This window comes from Pelmatolapia mariae, linkage group LG13 (assembly GCF_036321145.2).
Source record: "Pelmatolapia mariae isolate MD_Pm_ZW linkage group LG13, Pm_UMD_F_2, whole genome shotgun sequence".
NCBI classification, from domain to species: Eukaryota; Metazoa; Chordata; class Actinopteri; order Cichliformes; family Cichlidae; genus Pelmatolapia; species Pelmatolapia mariae.
Window position 1 is genome coordinate 20,288,860 of NC_086238.1, and position 17,510 is coordinate 20,306,369.

The following is a 17,510-nucleotide window of genomic DNA, read 5'->3' on the forward strand; positions in this document are numbered from 1 at the left end:
CTTGGCTCCCTGTGATGTCAGTGAGAGCACATATTCCTAATTTTTGTGACCACAGTAGCAGTATCCCCGTACTGTTTAAACCTTCTGTTTATAAGGAGCCGCCAATCAGAAGAAATAAGGGAGTAATGAACTAAAGCAGTTTGTCTCAGACAGAGGACAAATTGATGGGCAAGCACTGGATAAATAAGGATTATTTTGAGCTGTGAATCATGCAAAGCTATTCTAGTAAAGGTCAGGAATAAAAACAGGCCCTTGACAATACATGTGATTAATTGCGTTTGACTTACAGTAACTTAGCATTCCCAAAGTTACTGTAAGTCTGTCACTGCCTATTTAGAAATGTGAACTTTTTCTTTTGCCCAAATCTGAATCTGTGGTGGCAAGTCTTATCATCAGATGAGCCCAAAATGAAGCGCTTCTTCATTCATTTGCTGACATTATTTAAAATCTCACTGTCTTCATTTTTAAAATGTAGTTGTTGTAAACTTTTTCTGATATACCAGGAGGCCACGCCCAGACTTTGGGAATATCTGGCTTATTAATAAAAGCTACAGAGATGCTGCATTTTTCTTTGAGCAATATAGAACATACAGGGTGTATCAGGGTGCATTTAATTCCGCAGCCGTTCACCAGCAGTGACTGAAAAACCTACTGTCAGAAAGAGCAGATTCGTGCAGTGACTCTAGACATGCTTACAAAAGTAAGACACACTGAGCATTTGTGAGCACTGTACAAGTTTTATATGTAAAACTTTACCTTTAGCCATATATTTTAGAATTTACCACAAGCTTCTGTGTTCATTCAAAATGATAATTTTTTTTTAAGTTTAAAAATTCTAACCTTTTGAAATCAGATGATTTTTTTATAGACCCTACATTTCACTTATACAATCTCTTTTTTATGCTTTGTATGTTTTTTTCTTCTCCTGAGTGAATTATGTGGAATGACAACATAATTAGTGATGCTGCATATGGAGAATCTTCTGCCGTATAAAATCTGGTGATACAAATTTGTACATTTTTCAGCCCATCCTCTGATTCCTGACCTCACATGTGTTTTTTTTTGTCTTTCTAGAGTGTTAGCCAACGCTTAGTAATGGAATGTGTCCAAGGTGAAATCAACCTCCTGAAGAAAGAAGTGAAGATGAATGACTATTCCAAAGCTAGTGTAGAGGTGCTTGGCCATATGTTTGAATTATCACCCATATGTTTTAGCCTCATGTTAGAGTGAAAGCAGCAGATCCATTAGCAGATGCTTCATTTAATAATTTTTTTACAGTAAAATGGCTTGCTTATTGTCATTAAATTCAGAGATCTGACTTGAATAGGTATCTCTGACTAACTGCAAGTCAAGATTTTGAATTATAATATTCAAACTAATATAAGTTCTGCAGTTTTTTCCCCTGTAATGAGAAAAAATGATGTTGGAAAGTAGGATCATGTAATCTCATTATACACTGCTGTGAAAACTGTCACATTTAAGAACTGGCACATACAACATATTCAGCCCTTTTTAATCCAAATTTGCTTGCCAAGTGATGGAAGTGTTGTGCCGTCGTTGCGACAGGAGAGATTCTCAATCTGTAGTTGTTACCCCACAGGCCCGGCTGAAAGAGATAGGCAAGCTGGATCAGTGGCTGCAGACTGCAGTGAGGGAGGGGGGCCCTCAGGCTGTGCAGGCAGTGTGCGCTACCCAGTGGAACTTGTGCCTGCCCCTCTTGCAGCACAACCTCAGAAAATGCATCAAGACACCTCTGCTCAGGGTCGCTCAGGCACTGGAAGAGACACAAAGGTTTTCATCTTTTTACATAATCATCGTGGCCTTGTGTGCATGTCCTGGAGCTTTTCGGGCTGCTTTTCGTTATTGTACTCATGTTTCACTGAATATGTTTAGCTGAGTGTTGCCCTCTTAGAAACTTCCAGTCTAGCCATGATTTGATATGAGAAAGTCATTCTTTGCTCAGAATAATAATCACACACAGTTTACACAGACCTATACATTTCCTTACTTCCACAATATATACTGGTGATAAAAAAGTACACAATCTGCCAGTTCTAAGATTACATAATAATAAAAAGGCCTTAAATTATAAATAAATGCACACCTCTCTTAAGGTCCTGCCACAGTATTTCATTTGGGTTGAGCTCTGGAATTGGGTCATGACTGGGTCATTGCAGCACCTTTATTCTTTTCTTTTTCAGTCATTCTGTTGGGTGGTTGGTGTGCTTAGGATCACTGTCCTGTTGCATGACCCAGTGTGGTCTAAGCTTTAGTTACTGGACAGATGGTGTCACATTTGACCCTCCCTCTACATCAGCGGTCCCCAACCTTTTTTGCGCCACGGACCGGCCTTTAAGGTGTCGCGGATAAATACAACAAAATAAAACTAGTACCGGTACCGAAAAAAAGAAGATTTATTCATAACACACGTGAAAAGACCCAGGAAAACCGAGTTAACGAAAAAAAACGATAACAAAATAACGCTAAAAACCGATCAAAACCCTGAAAACCATACATTTCACACCCGAGTCTCAACTCTCGCGGCCCGGTACCAAATGACTCACGGACCGGTACCGGTCCGTGGCCCGGGGGTTGGGGACCGCTGCTCTACATGGTAGACTCAGGGACTCCAAAGTGCCCAGATTATGGGACTGCAAAAGAAGCCTAAATTGTCACCCCTCCTCCACTGTGCTTAAAAGTTGTGAGGTTTGAGGTGATTACTCTGATATGTTCTGTTTGATTTTCATCAACTGTGGCACTGTGCATAATCACCAGACATCTCTGGTGAGATCAACTTCGAGCTGGTCTGTCCAAAGGATATTATCCCTAAAGTGTTTTGGTTTGTTCACATGCAACTTTGCAAAGCTAAAGCTATGTGCACGCAGGAAGCAATTCGCCTGTTGCACAACATTAGTGACCTGATGGTTGATCACTAGTGGAAATTCCTGGCTACAGTTGCCTAGGTAACTCTAATATATTTAGTACCCTGTCAAAAGTCATTCACTGGCATGCTGCACTCTCATTGGACTTCCTATGGCCTCTCATCACCATGCTGCTGTGAGCTGCTTTGTGTAGAATGATGGACTTCGAGTTGTTTAGAAATGGCCTCATAAGTCTTCCCACCCTGAAAAATTGCTGCTTTAAGATCATTCCTGATACCTTTCCTCTTTGGCATTTTGTTAGCACACACCTGAATGTTCCAGACATACAAAATGATAAAACTTCTGCTTTTAGTAAGGTGCTCACACTTGCTGATGGTTTATTAATCAAGTGCATTTGATTAGCAGCACCTAGCTGCTACTCACCCTCTTAATTCTTGGAAAGGAAAGAGTAAGGCAGTACTGAGTTTTTTTACAAACTGCTTCTTAATTTTTATCTTCATTCATTAGTGTTAAAAAAAAATAATGACACAATGTAACATATCATGTGTTTTTGTTGTGCATCTGAACCTGTATTTTCATATTTTAAAATCTGCGGAGAGCCACTTTATTACATTCTGATATGTAGAACCTCAGAATTTAGAAAGGATTTACTTTTGCTTTTTCACATGACTGTATTAAGTCATACTAATTGTGTGTTACTATTCCAGTATGTTGTTGGAGCTGCGCTGTCAAGTCCACTCAGAGCTGGCAGTGACTGAAGAGGAGGAGGGGCGCCTTGAGGCTTCTTTGACTCACCTTCAGAAAGCCATGCTGCTGGACAATGGGACACAACAAGAACGCCTGTCTTCAGCTTTCCGCCTCCTGCAGCTTAGGCAGACCCTCTACCAAACCCCTTCCCGCACTGAGGATAAAGCTGCTATGCTTATGCAGCAGGTTTCTTGCCCATCTGTACTGTGTAACATTACAAGACAAACAAAAACGCATTTAGAGTAGGCTGCTGAAAACAAGAGTTTTTAGTTAAGCTAAAGAACTTTGAGTTAAAACATACCTGACCTTTCTGGGTATGGTGTGTTAGAGCTTTAATAATATGCCCAAATAAGTTCACTTTTAAAATATATGCTTTGCTTGAATGTGGTTGCTGAAGGACTTTAAGAGTCTGTCTAGTCTACAAGTTAATTCCCTTCTTCCATGTCTTTCTCAGGCAAGAGACATGCCGACCCAAGATAAGACAGACTTTCGACCCGTCCTGGTCGCTGTGGGCCTTCTTTTGGCCCCTGATGATTTTCAGATGGTCCTGGATGCAGATGACACTTCAAAAAGTACAGAATTCTCTTTCTTACTTTCACTTTTCACAAAGCCAAACTAAGACTTTTTCTTATGTTGGATTTGCAATAAGATGTTCTCTTGAAACAGACATCCAAATGAAATGAAGTTCTTTTATCTACACCAGGAATAACGCACGCCGTTAATACTTCATAAAATGACAGTATACATGCTTGAAGGACAGGTTAGCGTAGAAGAAGAAGCAAGTCATATTGTTCTGCTATACCTTTGGGACAGTTATTTTGGAGCATAAATAAAACCGAAATTAGACAGGATTTCTTTTTCACCTGGAAGTTACAGTTCTGCTACTATCTTTGCTATTTAGTCTGTCATAGAAATGTGACAGTGATGTACAGTAATGTGACAGTGGCTAGTGCTGTCATCTCACAGCAAGATGGCTCCAGGCTTTTTGTGTGGAGTTTGCATTTTCTACCTGTGCCTGTGTGAGCATCAGGTACTATTTCTCAAAACATCCAGATTAAACTTAACATGGTTTAACATGGACAGGTGATTCTAAATTGGCCATGGATGCATGGTAATGGTTCACTGTGGCAATCTTACTTCTGTTAGTGAGTCATATGGCCTAGGACCAGGAGACCATATAAATTATTGTATAATCATATCTGGAACTGTAACATACATATGTACTAATGCTTCACAGCAGAATGTCTTTGTGAGCTACTTGATCTTAGATAAACCCCACTGATTTGTGCTGACAGAGCCCTCCTACAATTGTAGAATGCACCTGGAATGCAAACTCATGCAGCAATTGTTTAGTCATAAGTAAAGTTGGCAGTTGTTGCATGCAGGCTGATTGAATGTCACAGACCTACACTGATGTGCACTGATGTGTTGCATTTAAATTTGACCCACAGTCTTCAGAGATACTTCCCGGGGTCACATTGAGCTTTTGTTGCTCAGTGGTGTGCAATTCCTCAGAAAAAAAAACTGCTTCGAGAGTGTGTTCTAGTTTTGCTAACAGTGAAAGCCACATCGACAGTGTGCAATGAATCACGGAGCAGAAGGGCCAGAGCTTGGGGGGAGCCTTTGATCTCGCACTTGTTCAAGGCTCCTTGCTTCATAGCATCAAATGAACATTCAGCAGTCCTAATGACCCGGGGAAAAACTGACAGCTTGTCAAAGGGCTCCTACTGCAGGCACGGGTTAAAAGCTTTGGTCCCTAGAGGCACCTCTTGTTTTTGTCCATGAACCTTAAGCATGCCCTAGTTGAAGCCACTTAATCATTGTGTTGTGAGCTTCAAAGCCAGCACATAAAGTAACCCTTGGGACTACAAGAATTAATTAAGTGCACCATGGTGCCACAATTTTTTTTATAGTTCCTAAGATGTTCATCAGTGAGAAGTGTGTGTGTTTGTGTTTGAACTTTCAAAGTGAGCACACCGGCACTTGCGCATTTCGCCGCTCTACACACAGTCAGTGTATTCATAATTCAGCCCCATATTTGTGTTGGTGCAGATGCATTTCAGTAAAAATTTGGAATATGCTGCCATCTAATCTGATTACACTGGACTCAGCAGCGCTCCTGTTTGAAAGAGTTAGCAATGGAAATAGGCAGTTTTCTCTTCAGTGCCCTAAGTTGTGTTTCCTTTTGCTTTCGTGGATGTTGCATAAAACAGATAGTTGTGCAGCTTTGTCATAATTTCTATGCTGATCTTCTGAAGTCATGTAAGCCTGAGAATTTGTACATTAGAATATGCCTTTTATTCATACCTACAATCTTCATTACTAAAAAAGGGGGGAAAAATAGAAAAGCTTTTCCGGTATTAATTACTTTCGACTTATGCAGTGTTTCAACATTTGTCTAGTTCCCGCAGGCGGTCTTGGATCTGGACCAGTGGCTCAGCTCGCTGCAAAGGCTCAGCATCACTCTACATCCATACAGAGGGTGGAAGGACACCTGGACAAACAGGGCAGCGGCACAGATCATACAGAGATGTGCGTGTTTGCAAATGCAAGTCTATTAATTGTGTGCATGTGCTGTTGTATATGAATGTAAGCAAAATCATGTGTAAAGTGTAAAGTTTTCTCAGCAGTTAGTTTTAGTTGTCACACTTCCCAGAAACCCAGTTGGAAAATTGCCTGTATAATCAGACTTTTATGGCTTGTTGAATTTATTACTTCTTGCTTTTACCGAATATTAGATACTAATGAATGTTTGATCTATTGGTCCTCTCTGCTGTTAAGGTTGTTGTGCGACTATAACTCTGCACCCTTCCATTTCATATCCCTATTCAAAGTGCATAGCTGATTTCCTCATGTCTGCCCCTGTCATTACCGTTAAAGAGATGTGCACGTCAGTAATGGCAGACTTAATGCTCAGGAGACAGCAGAACCATCACAACTTGAAAGCAGATTTTTATTATTCATGACCCTGCAAACAAACAATATTCGATCATATACAACACGTAGCTGTACCCTTGTCCCAACCTTAACCTTTTCAAAAAGTACTTATCTGTAATTTATCTTTATTTCGTGGCTGTTTCAGGGTGAGGCTGTGGGCAACATTAGCGAAGACAGCCAGGAAGCATGAAGTTTGGGATGTGTGCCGAGCTGCTTGTCGATTCTGTTTGCTTTATGATGACGGAAGATGGAAAAAGACTGACAGTAAGATGATGAATGATCTTAAGAGTAACACTAAAATAACAGAAATATTTCTAATACTGAGTTTGAGAATACAGAATAGTAATGAGAAGTCAGGCTTATACTCCTATGGCTATAGTTTAGGTTTTTGTGCTATTGCTAAATACAAAAAGAGCAGGAGAGCTGTCACTGATTATTCACATAACATATTTTGCTAATTCTCTCCAGCGCGCAACTACTCAGAGGGGGAAAGCTGTGCACAGTGTCTTCACGGTTCCAGTGAAAGTCAAAGCTTTGTGCACCTGCTGCGCCTTTTAGCTGAAATTCGCTTCATTAGTGCTGAGGTTTGTTCTTACTAACTAATACACACAGCCACTCTTCAGCTCCTGTGTTCCTACAGATGTAACCAACACACTCCAACAGGTTTCTTATAACTCCAGTATTATAAGGTTGGCACTTTTGATTAGTCATTACAGGCAAGTATTATAGAACTATAAAAAAAATGTGGAGCAAAAACTTCTTGCACAATGGTCAATAAAACAAGAGGAGACTGAAGAATGTTGTGATTAAACAAACACAGCGAAATGCACTGTCCACTTTGTTAGGTACACCTGTTCAACTGCTCATTAATGCAAATTTTGACCGGTCCAAACTGAGCAACAGAATGGGGTAGAACGGTAATGTAAGTGACTTGAATGTGTAATGGTGTCAGTGTTCTGAGTATTTCAGGAACTGCTGATATACTCGCATTTTCCCAAACAACCATCTTGAGAATTAAAAATTAATTAAGGCAGTTCTGAAAGCCAAAGGGGCTTCAGTCAGGTACTAGCAAAGTGTAACTACTCAAGTGTCTGATGAGTGCAGGATAGCTGTTCTGTGCCATAACTTTTTTTTTTGTGAGTATCGTAAACACACTGAGAGGTTTCTTGGTTTCTCTTAAAATGTAATTCCAGCATGATCTGAAAGCATATTTTGAATGATATAGTAATAACTGAAGTTGAAGGTTTTCATGTTCCTACTGTAATGTATATTCAGAACAGTGACTGGTGTAACATCTAATGTCCTTCTGTTTTTGATAATTAAAAATGGTAGATTTATTATTGAATATGTTCTTATACAGATCAGACACAAACTCTTCACACTGAAAGTTGTTTGGCTATAAAGGCTCCATTCCTGGTTTGTTGGCCACCAGCTTTTGAATTAAACTTTATTTGAATTCAGATGTTTTTGTTATAAGGTGTTCATGTTCATTTTTTGGATGATCTTAGATCAAGCTGTTTCTTTTAGGCTGCGCCATCCTTTTGAAATACACCATTAGAAACAAAGACTGCTTGCAGCAGTTGACATGCATTATGGGAGTTTTAACAAGCCTGTGAAGTTGTTGGTGAGTGGTTGGAGTCAGAGACTGTTGTGCTTGTCTCATGAGTTTGTCTTATTCTGCATACGTGCTTCCCATCAAATGTGTAGCTCCAAGTCTTTATTAAGTCTATAGAGACGTTAACTTGACAGCACTTTAAAGAAAATGAAGAGAACTATCCACACCCATGGCACAACCTTGCCAAAACTGACACACGCTGTAGCCTCTTTTCTTATACCTTTGTTCTATGACACAGGGATATGTTTTCTGAAAATTTGATTAGATTTCATTAATTCAAAAGCTACATTCTTCTCAGTCTGATGATGAAGACTGGTTCCTCTTGTCTTAACCGAGTTGTCCACCACTGGATAAAATGTTCACCAGTCATTTCTTTTTGTCTTTGATCTGTATAGCTGAGCTTTAATACCTTTAAAGAATCTGTCATCCCCGCAGCAGGAGGTTTTTCTCTTTTTTATTATAAAGTTGTCAAAACAGGAAGTCATCTTTAATATTATAGTTTGTGAAATTAATGTATTCTTTCTTGTTCAGGCGACTATCCAAGAGCTACTTGAAGAGGGGGTGCAGCTAAATAGCCCTGCTGTCCCCCCACGGGATAAACGGTTTTGCGTGTCAGAAGAGGATCCACACTGGGTTATTTACAGGTGAAAACACAATATACACATACGCACCTGTATCAGGACACCAGATTTTTTGATTTTGTGTGTCTTTGCTGTTTACTGTACCTTGTTCTTTATAACTTGAATATGAAAGTAATTTGATACAACATTTTTTACTTTTTTAAAACTAAGGTTAGAGTACTTTTGTCTTACCGAAAAAGCAGTCTTTGCATTTAGGTTGCACACGGTGTTTATGTTGTCCCAAGGGTGTGCACTCTATTCTGTAGCAACAGTGGAACTAAGTTCCATCATAGTGACAACTTTAGCTAAAATTACAAGTTAGCGATGGCATAGCTGCAGCACCGACATTGTTCTCCACTTCAGTGGGGCTCACCACTGTTGCAGTGTTGTGGAGCTGTACTGAGCATGCAGGTGCTTCTTCAAAATGTGATCCTGGCACAAAGTATACTTCCACATTGTAAGCCATTCGATCCACCATCTTGCGAGCTAAGGTCTAGAGACATGCTTGGAAGACTTGTCTGCAAATTTTTGCTGAAAAATCGCTACACAACAGGGAGACACAGATGATAGATCATTTGCATTCTAAGAAAAAGTTGTGACTTTCCACTAAAACCAACACATTTCAAAAGGGGCAACTTTTCCAGTTTCCATCACAGTTTCACAAATGCTTAGTGAGCAGTTGGAAAGTGTTTGGTAACTACTTGGCATCTTCCATGCAAATTAGAAGACTGCAGGAGTGTGCTCGCGACTAAAGTATTGGCAAGGTTTTACAATATACCTCATAACCACTTTCACCTAGTGACAGCATGCCTTCCACAACCATTTACCAACCAGCTGGGGAATAAACATTTTCCCTAGCTGGTTATCAGGGGATCACTGACTGCTCTCGAAGTGTGGCTGGGGCTAAAGAGTTGATTTCACTTCACATTCCAGCAACCTCTCACAACCAGGAAACCAGGAAGTATTCCTCAGTTTCCTAGTTGACCCAATAAAAACAAGGGTTCCAGTTTCTTCTATAATGCGATTGCCAGGCCACCACTCACCGGCCTCTAGGCCTATGTGACTGAAGCCCAAGGTTAATATGTGCACTGGCATGGACCTAGTATTGGAAACATTCCACTTGTACACATCTGTGTGCCAAAGAGTTGGGGGGGAAACACAAACATTGGGAAGGTCATGAGCTTTTGTCTTGTTCTTTTTCTTCCATCAAAATAAAAGTAACAGAGAAATACCATCATATTTAACAGAAATGGATTGCTTCTTTGAAAAAGCATCTAAGTACCTGATTGATTGAATTGCAAACTAAACTGTTACATTCACTCTTACAGTTAAACAGTAATTGAGTACTCTGCTTTGCACCTACTAATTCAGTTAACTAAGAGTTCAAAACTGATCTGGGAACATTTCTAAAGCAACCAGATGTTATGGAAGAAGGGTTCAGATATCTTGTGTAATGTAGTTAAAGACAAAGTTGTTGCAAAGGATCAGAAACTCCTCATTGCTTGTTATAGTGAGATCAGCATTATGGTGGTCAGGGTCACTATAGTATATTATTATTTTATATAGTATATATTATTTATCATTTGTTTAATATATTTTGGGACTGGAAAATGGGCAAATTGGATGAATGGACATGTGCATCCAGAATCTGATATTTTTTATTTTCTATTTTTCCAGAGTGTTTTCCATCTTGTCTTCTCTCTTGGATTCCAGCCATCGTTGTATTAGATAAAACCGCAGCCTATTTTCTTTATTGACTTGACAAGACTTGACACATGACATTCACCATTGAAATTACTGTACTGATGTGCTGTGCCTGAAACTTGCCTGAAATCTACTTCTGGCATATTGTAGAATTTCAAAGGCTGCGAGCTGTTACTGTGAAATAAGATGAATACCTTGTTAAGTAGAATTTGCAAATTCTGTAAAAACTTGATTGAGTAATTTTCCTTTAGTAGATGAACGTGTTCATGTTAAAACAGGTTTAAAGATGAAATTGAAAATATTGTACTGCACACAAACACGCACAAAGAGTACTTTTTCTATCCCTTTTTCACTCTCTTCTATATTTCTGTGCTTCTCTCACCCAGGGACTGGATCCAGGCTCTATGTGCCTACACCACCTCCAACTTCTTGCGGGCAGGGGAGCTCGGAGCAGAGATCGGAGAGTCGTGGGTGGTAGCTAATGCAGCCATTTACCTGTGGAATTACAATAGCCACTTGCTGGCAGCTAGGGAATACACACGCCTGCTTCCCACCTTCCAGAGTCTGGTGGACATGCTCCAGAAGACGGGGTACACTGGGTAGGCTTTTTTTTTTTTTTGAAAATTATACCTTACCTGCCTGCGGTGTCACAGCTTCACTAATCTAACATAAAGGTAATTAAAACACACCCTAAGAATCTGAACTGTAAAAGCACCACAGAAAAACTCATTATGAAACAAAATCCATGACATTCTAGATGAAATCCGCCTCTTATCAAGTTGTTAAGTTCTTACTCATTACTTCTCTAAATCAAGGTCATGAGCTACATTAGTTATACCCGTTGTTGTTTTTGCCAGCACTTAGGATTATCATTAAATTAGGTTTTACTTCAGGGCAGCTGGGATAGGCTCCAAGATATGCATTTGGTAGTTTCAACACAGCAGACATCCAGGAGACATCACATTGTTAATTTAGTGAGTATATTCTATGTTCAGCTGGATTCTCAGAGCATAGTGCATTTTCTGTGGTCTTATAAATTCTTCTTCTCACCTTTCCTTGACTTCATGACATTTTCCACTAAGCTCAAGGATAAGTGGTTGCAAAAATGAGCTATTCGATGCACCCTTAGATTTGGATTAAGTTCATATGTTTCTTCTTAGTCTGTGTCTTTGTCTCTGTCTGTGTGAGGTTGTTGTCATTGCATACCAGTCTGTGTTCTTATCTTTTACCATTTTGAGATGCTATCATTATGCAGCACTCTTTTTTTAGTTGGTTATTATAGTGCCTTTTTGAGTCCCTGCAAGCCCAAGCTAGTTTTCTGTTTGCTTTGGATCTTTCCTCATCAACATGACACCTGCAGCTCCTCGCACTTTGTAGTTTAGCTGAAACAGAGGCAATTACACAGGATATTATGTCTTGCTGGTGTAACTAAAAAGGTTAGATGAAATCACATAAATATGTTTTGTAAATACATTGTGTGTTGAGCAAATAAGAGCAACCTCTAAATGACAAAACAAATTTTGGTTTTCATCCATTTTATTTACATTATTATTTACATTTTATTTTGATTATTCTCTACCTCCCCCAAGGTGGTTATGTTTTTTGGTAGCCTTTGAATGTGTATTATTCTGTCTGTAAATACGATAGCTTGAATCATTTTGAATGAAACTTGGTGCAGATTCAGTTCTTGTTAACAATCCATTAAAATTTGTTTTACATCCACTAAGGTCAGCTTAACGACCTATTGGTCTAAAATTGGCTAAAAAAAAAGCCTTAGAACGTATAAACTATGATTCTTACATGTGTGGTGTGTATTGTCAACACATAGGAAATAACATGTAGCAATTTAAAACCTCTGACCACTTATTCAAGCTCAATAGGTTGATACATAGAGAGCTATATGATTATGGAGCTATTGTATGTCTATAACATACAATACCTTTCCCTTAAAAGTAAATACTGCTCAGAGAATGAGCTGCCTTGATGGAGTGCTTCTTGTTTTTATTTGTTTTATATGTTAGAGTTGCTTAACCAGCAATTAATTAATAGTTTTTTGCATTTGTGTGTGTTTCTTTGTTTTTGTTGATACACTGTCTATTCATCAGTACATTGTTCCGCATTTCTTAGAAATGAAATGTTTTTAGACTGATGATCACACACATTTTATCTTATTCTGTGCGTTCTGAAAGACTTTCATCAGGCCACCCATTTTTTTTATCTACCCTCTGTGGAATAAAGTGAATACAAAGTCCTTCAGTTCAGGTAAAACAAAATGTGCATTCATCCTCAGAAACGTATCTGAAGCTTATTTCTTTTGTTGCTCCTGACAGCAGAGGAGACCATTTAAGCACTGCTCTTATTTTTGGCTATGGAAAGAAGCAGTGAACGCTCATGAGAACAGACCAAACTCTCCTTGGGCATAACAATAATTGTGCAAATTTTAGAATACACTGGCATTCTCATGTGACATGTGACCCAAGGAACACTTAGTTTTTTCCTAGCCAAATCTGTGGTGAGGGGAACATTCTTTGTTTGTGTTTCTCAGGAACCGTGTTCTTTTTGTGCTGCTGTGTGATGCTGTGGCCCAAGGGTTGATTCAGCCTCTGTTTGGGCCAGACAGCGTTGTGCCAGCTCCAGCAGAAGACAAGGGCAAAAAAAGAGCTGAGAAGGGCATAGCAAAGGCTGCCAGCACCTGTGGGGGTTTCTTAGACCCTGCTGGCCTCCAGGATGTCCACAAGGCATTAGAGGTGAGTCTCTTAATGTGGCTGTGCATTTCTATATATGACACAAGTTATATTAAAACTCCTGACCTAGGATTTTCTGAAGCAGTTTGTTAGGTCATAGAGATATTTTCATCAAGATTAAACATGTTTATCTTGGGATTTCTTTAAAGCAAAGCTATCTCCAGGGGCACTGATGATTGGAGCTGATTTTGGCTGATACTTGTGGAGACGATAAGATATAATTAGACCACTGTCTCTACAGGGACGTGTTCAGAAAGGTTATGTAACATGTAATTATGACTAACTGGGTGTATATGTATGATACATTCCAACTAACCAAAGCATATTTAGTTAGAAACCTGCTAACTTCTTGGATGGATGTTGTGGAAGAACACAGAATCGGCCTTGTGTCTGACTGATTGGAGTGTTTTGAGTTTGTTTTTGTTCAGTTTTTATCTTTTCACTGTGAAAACAATGTCTGAAATCCCAGCGCTGAAAGCTTAAGAACTGATTGGAATCTGTGAAAAGAGTTTAGCGCACAGTGTGTACAATCTCTGAATACAGTTTGCTGAATGTTTGCAAGACGTGTTCAGAAAGTCAAGCGTTAATCTCTTTGTGCAGATATTACACAGCTAACAGTGTGAATTTAACATTTACAGACTGACATCTTTAAAAAGAAAAAAAAGTTTTAGACTTTCAAATCTAAATTTTCACTTTCCAAATCAGTTTAAACCATCTGGACTTAATAGAAACCTTTGAAATGCTCCCCAGCTGTATATGTGATTCTACTTTATGCAAAAAATGGTCTGTTTGTATAGAGAGCAGCCTTCATGCTCTCTTGATTTGGCCACTGAGCACTGAATTGTAGTTCAGCCTTCTCAGCTTTAAAATGGGTGCTTTTTTAGTGGTCTGTGACTGCTCAGTCACTCAGCAGTCACTTGCCCTCAGGTTGGTCAAGACAGCAATAAAATGAGACATAGATGGAGTCAATCTGATGGAGTCAATATTAGTTTGTGATTGGCGGGGTCAAGTTGTCCATTATATCTGCTTGTAATAGTTTGGCAATTAGCTGAAATAAATTGGTGACAATTGTAAATTTGTTGCCATCCACATTCAAAGTCAAGTCAGAACCTCCCTAAATAGCAGTGTAGTTACTGCAGGACAGTAACATAACAGCAAAATGATATAAGGTGTTTGGCAGCCTTGCTTATATAGGCAAATTTAATGAGAAAAAACGAGCTGGCAACACATTTGGGTCAAGTCCCTGATTGCAAAAAGATGAGTTGTCTAACCAGCGCAGACTGACTCAGATTTATTGCAGCATAAAGGCATTCTGTCTGCATTTATTAACTACGTGGCAATTATTTGTAAACCTTCCCTGTCTAACAGTGATTTGCAGTCACTTCAAGTCGCCTACAGGACAAGGGGACTACATGCTCAACCGCTCAAGAGACAGCCGGTCACTGCATCTATTACAATTGCAACCGGGCACCGAATGCAAAAAAATTCAAGGCAATAACTGGACACACACAGATAGTGTGACCACCCACAGGGGAATATCAGTTCTTTCTCTATTGGATACATATGACATATGATGAAGCATCACACAACTCTTAAAACAGGAAATGTATTTTCTTATTCTGCACATCCACCCATTTATACACTCACACGCACACACGTGCGGACACGATCACATGTTGCTTTCAAGACTACGTCTTTGTTGAAGACTGATTTCTTTGTTCTCTCGCCTGACAATTAAACCTTGTTTCCTTTCTCCTGATGTATTCTGATGGTCAGCCATGAAATCCAGCTGTAACTTCAGATAAAAGACACGTTATCAGTGAATTATTCACTAAATTTCATTGTGTCTATTTCCATTTTAAAGAAAAGAAGAAAAAACTATCCTTTGCTGTGTATGTTTTATTAATGGTATAGCAGGGTCAGATCCAGTGTCCAACTTGAACAAAGTCTTACTGAATTTTGACTCCTTTGTAGCTTGCATTAGGGAAGTATAATTATGCATCATGATGTATAATAACTGACTGACACCTGTTAAGTGTCTCAGATAGCTCATTATTGTTTTCTGCTCCTCCTCCTAGCTATGTGAGTACGCCCTTCGCATATCAAATGCTACCATCCCAGGGGAGACTGTCCCCATCTCAGCAAGAAAACGGGTGTTGGCTACATGGGTGCAGATCCATGGACTCTTGCAACAGCAAACTGATTCAAAGATGAATATGCTGAAAGAAGAGGTACTATTCTTAGCAGTTCTCTTTAGGTTCATTTAAGGGTTCTAGTTCATTTTCTAGGGCCTAATCATTCATACGAAACCAAGTATCACCATTGAAAATTAGTTAGCATTTTAGAGTTAATTTAGAGTTTGTGTAATTTACAGTCTCGAAGATTTATTACAACACTATATCAAACATAAGTTCAGACAAACAACTGTTAAACTAGCAGTCACTGGGTATAAATAGTGTATGTGGCAACGTAAGAAGTAGTTTGATGTGTGATAATGTTTGTTTTAAACCAGCTCTATGTCCATTCATGTTTGACCTTTCTCTACATCTGCAAGCTGCTTGCATACCTACCTCTCCTGCAGCGCTTCCATGCCGTGCTATTTCTGATTCAATCAGCTCCCGCCACTGTTCTCACTGGCTTCTCAAGTATAGACATGAAGGGGACAGAGATGTAGACTTTCCTCATTTTAGACTTTGCGCATACATATGTACAGAAGGGTTGGTCCTAGAACAGAGCCAGGACGGAATAACAACTCTGTTTTGACTAAATTAATCCTGACAGAATCAAATTAGGTTAGGTTAATGCTTCGGAGGTTGGGTTTTTTATATCGCTGCGTTTGCAGTTTTCCAATGGAGTTGACATAAGTGGATAAAAAAATAAAGAAATAAAAAAGTTAACTTCAGTGATGTAAGCCCTCAAGCAATTCAGTTTTCCTCATGTGACAAGAATGATTAAGAAGAACAAAGCTATTTTTCTACCCTCCTGTGCATGCATTATTTTAATTTTCACTTTGAGGGTCACTTTAAGAGTAATGCTCCTTCTATAGTTTATGATAAGCCTAAAACAGTAATTTTGGAAGCCTCTTGTTACATAACAAAATACGTCAAATGTAACATAGGATGGATTGTTGCTGAGTCATCTGTGTGGCTCAGTGTCATAACATAATAATGTCATTATTATAAAGTATTAATGTGCTTATGATACTGTTATGACTGCTGACATGCTCTGTGATGCTGTAGGTGTTGCATCCGCCCTTTTCATATTCAAGCTTTGTATCTGCTAGTGTGTGTTTGTCTCCAGATGTCGTATGATTGTGCGGCTTCAGAGGCGGACAAAAACACGGGGAAAGCACAAGCGCGATTTGTCATTCGAGCAGACCGTTCAATTAGTCACCGTAATCCTTTAACTGTTTGTCAGCCGAGAATCTCCTGCCCTCCTTTGGCCTGATGTGTTTTTGACTCACAGCTAGATGAGGTTCGCTTCTTGTCATGCAAATTAGGAATTGCACTGTTAATATAACAGCGGCTCATCTCTAATTGCAATCAATAAATCATTCATCGACTCATTTTCCACACAATGGGAAGTCATACATTATCAACAAGACCATCTCCGCAGCTTTTGGAACACATGCGATATGTTAATCATACTACATATTTATGTGTAATTTGTACACAAATAGTAATACATGTATATGAGTTTCAGTTAATTAACTGTATGTATATATTGAGTAGATTGCAGCTGAGTATGAGTTGTTTTCCACTGTGTTTGCAGAGTGAGAATGAGGACATGTCTGCGATGATGTGTGTGCTGGTTGGAGTGGAGATGCTCCAGTGCAATATGAACCCGAGGCATATGGAGTTCTCTGTTCCCAGTCTCTCCACAGTATGTATTTCTCTGTTTTCCTACAGTAGCCGATGCCCAGATTGCAACAACAGATGTCAACATGACCCTTTGAGCCCTCGCAGCCTGTCTGCATCTCATCATTTGTCAGTAGTGTCAGTAAATGAAAAAAGTACTGTGCCAACCTTGATCATCCAGCTTTATTAAATTATGGTTGTCACTCCTCTGATATGACTAGCACGTGTGCATTTATTTTATTTTAGTTTCCTATTGAAAATTGCTCAGTTAGACAGTTTGGCCTTATTCCACCCCTCTATCTGCTTTCACTCTTTCTCTTATTCTTTTATCAGTGAGGACAGATCCTCAATGTTTCTGCTTTTTCCATTCACTTTTTATGATCCTGCTCCTGCTTTTTCTGCCA

The 17,510-nt window shown here is 39.3% G+C and overlaps 1 protein-coding gene across 1 annotated transcript in view; it reads left to right on the plus strand.

Moving 5' to 3' along the window:
* LOC134640447 (cilia- and flagella-associated protein 46) overlaps nt 1-17,510 on the plus strand; it is a 66,016-nt gene that overhangs the window by 7,657 nt on the left and 40,849 nt on the right. The window contains exons 10-21 of the mRNA XM_063492242.1: nt 1,075-1,173; nt 1,601-1,791; nt 3,590-3,815; nt 4,084-4,201; nt 6,041-6,161; nt 6,712-6,830; nt 7,035-7,150; nt 8,713-8,825; nt 10,892-11,104; nt 13,051-13,252; nt 15,328-15,480; nt 17,021-17,131. Of these exons, the coding sequence (XP_063348312.1) occupies nt 1,075-1,173; nt 1,601-1,791; nt 3,590-3,815; nt 4,084-4,201; nt 6,041-6,161; nt 6,712-6,830; nt 7,035-7,150; nt 8,713-8,825; nt 10,892-11,104; nt 13,051-13,252; nt 15,328-15,480; nt 17,021-17,131 (1,782 nt within the window). The remainder of the gene's footprint in view (nt 1-1,074; nt 1,174-1,600; nt 1,792-3,589; nt 3,816-4,083; nt 4,202-6,040; nt 6,162-6,711; nt 6,831-7,034; nt 7,151-8,712; nt 8,826-10,891; nt 11,105-13,050; nt 13,253-15,327; nt 15,481-17,020; nt 17,132-17,510) is intronic.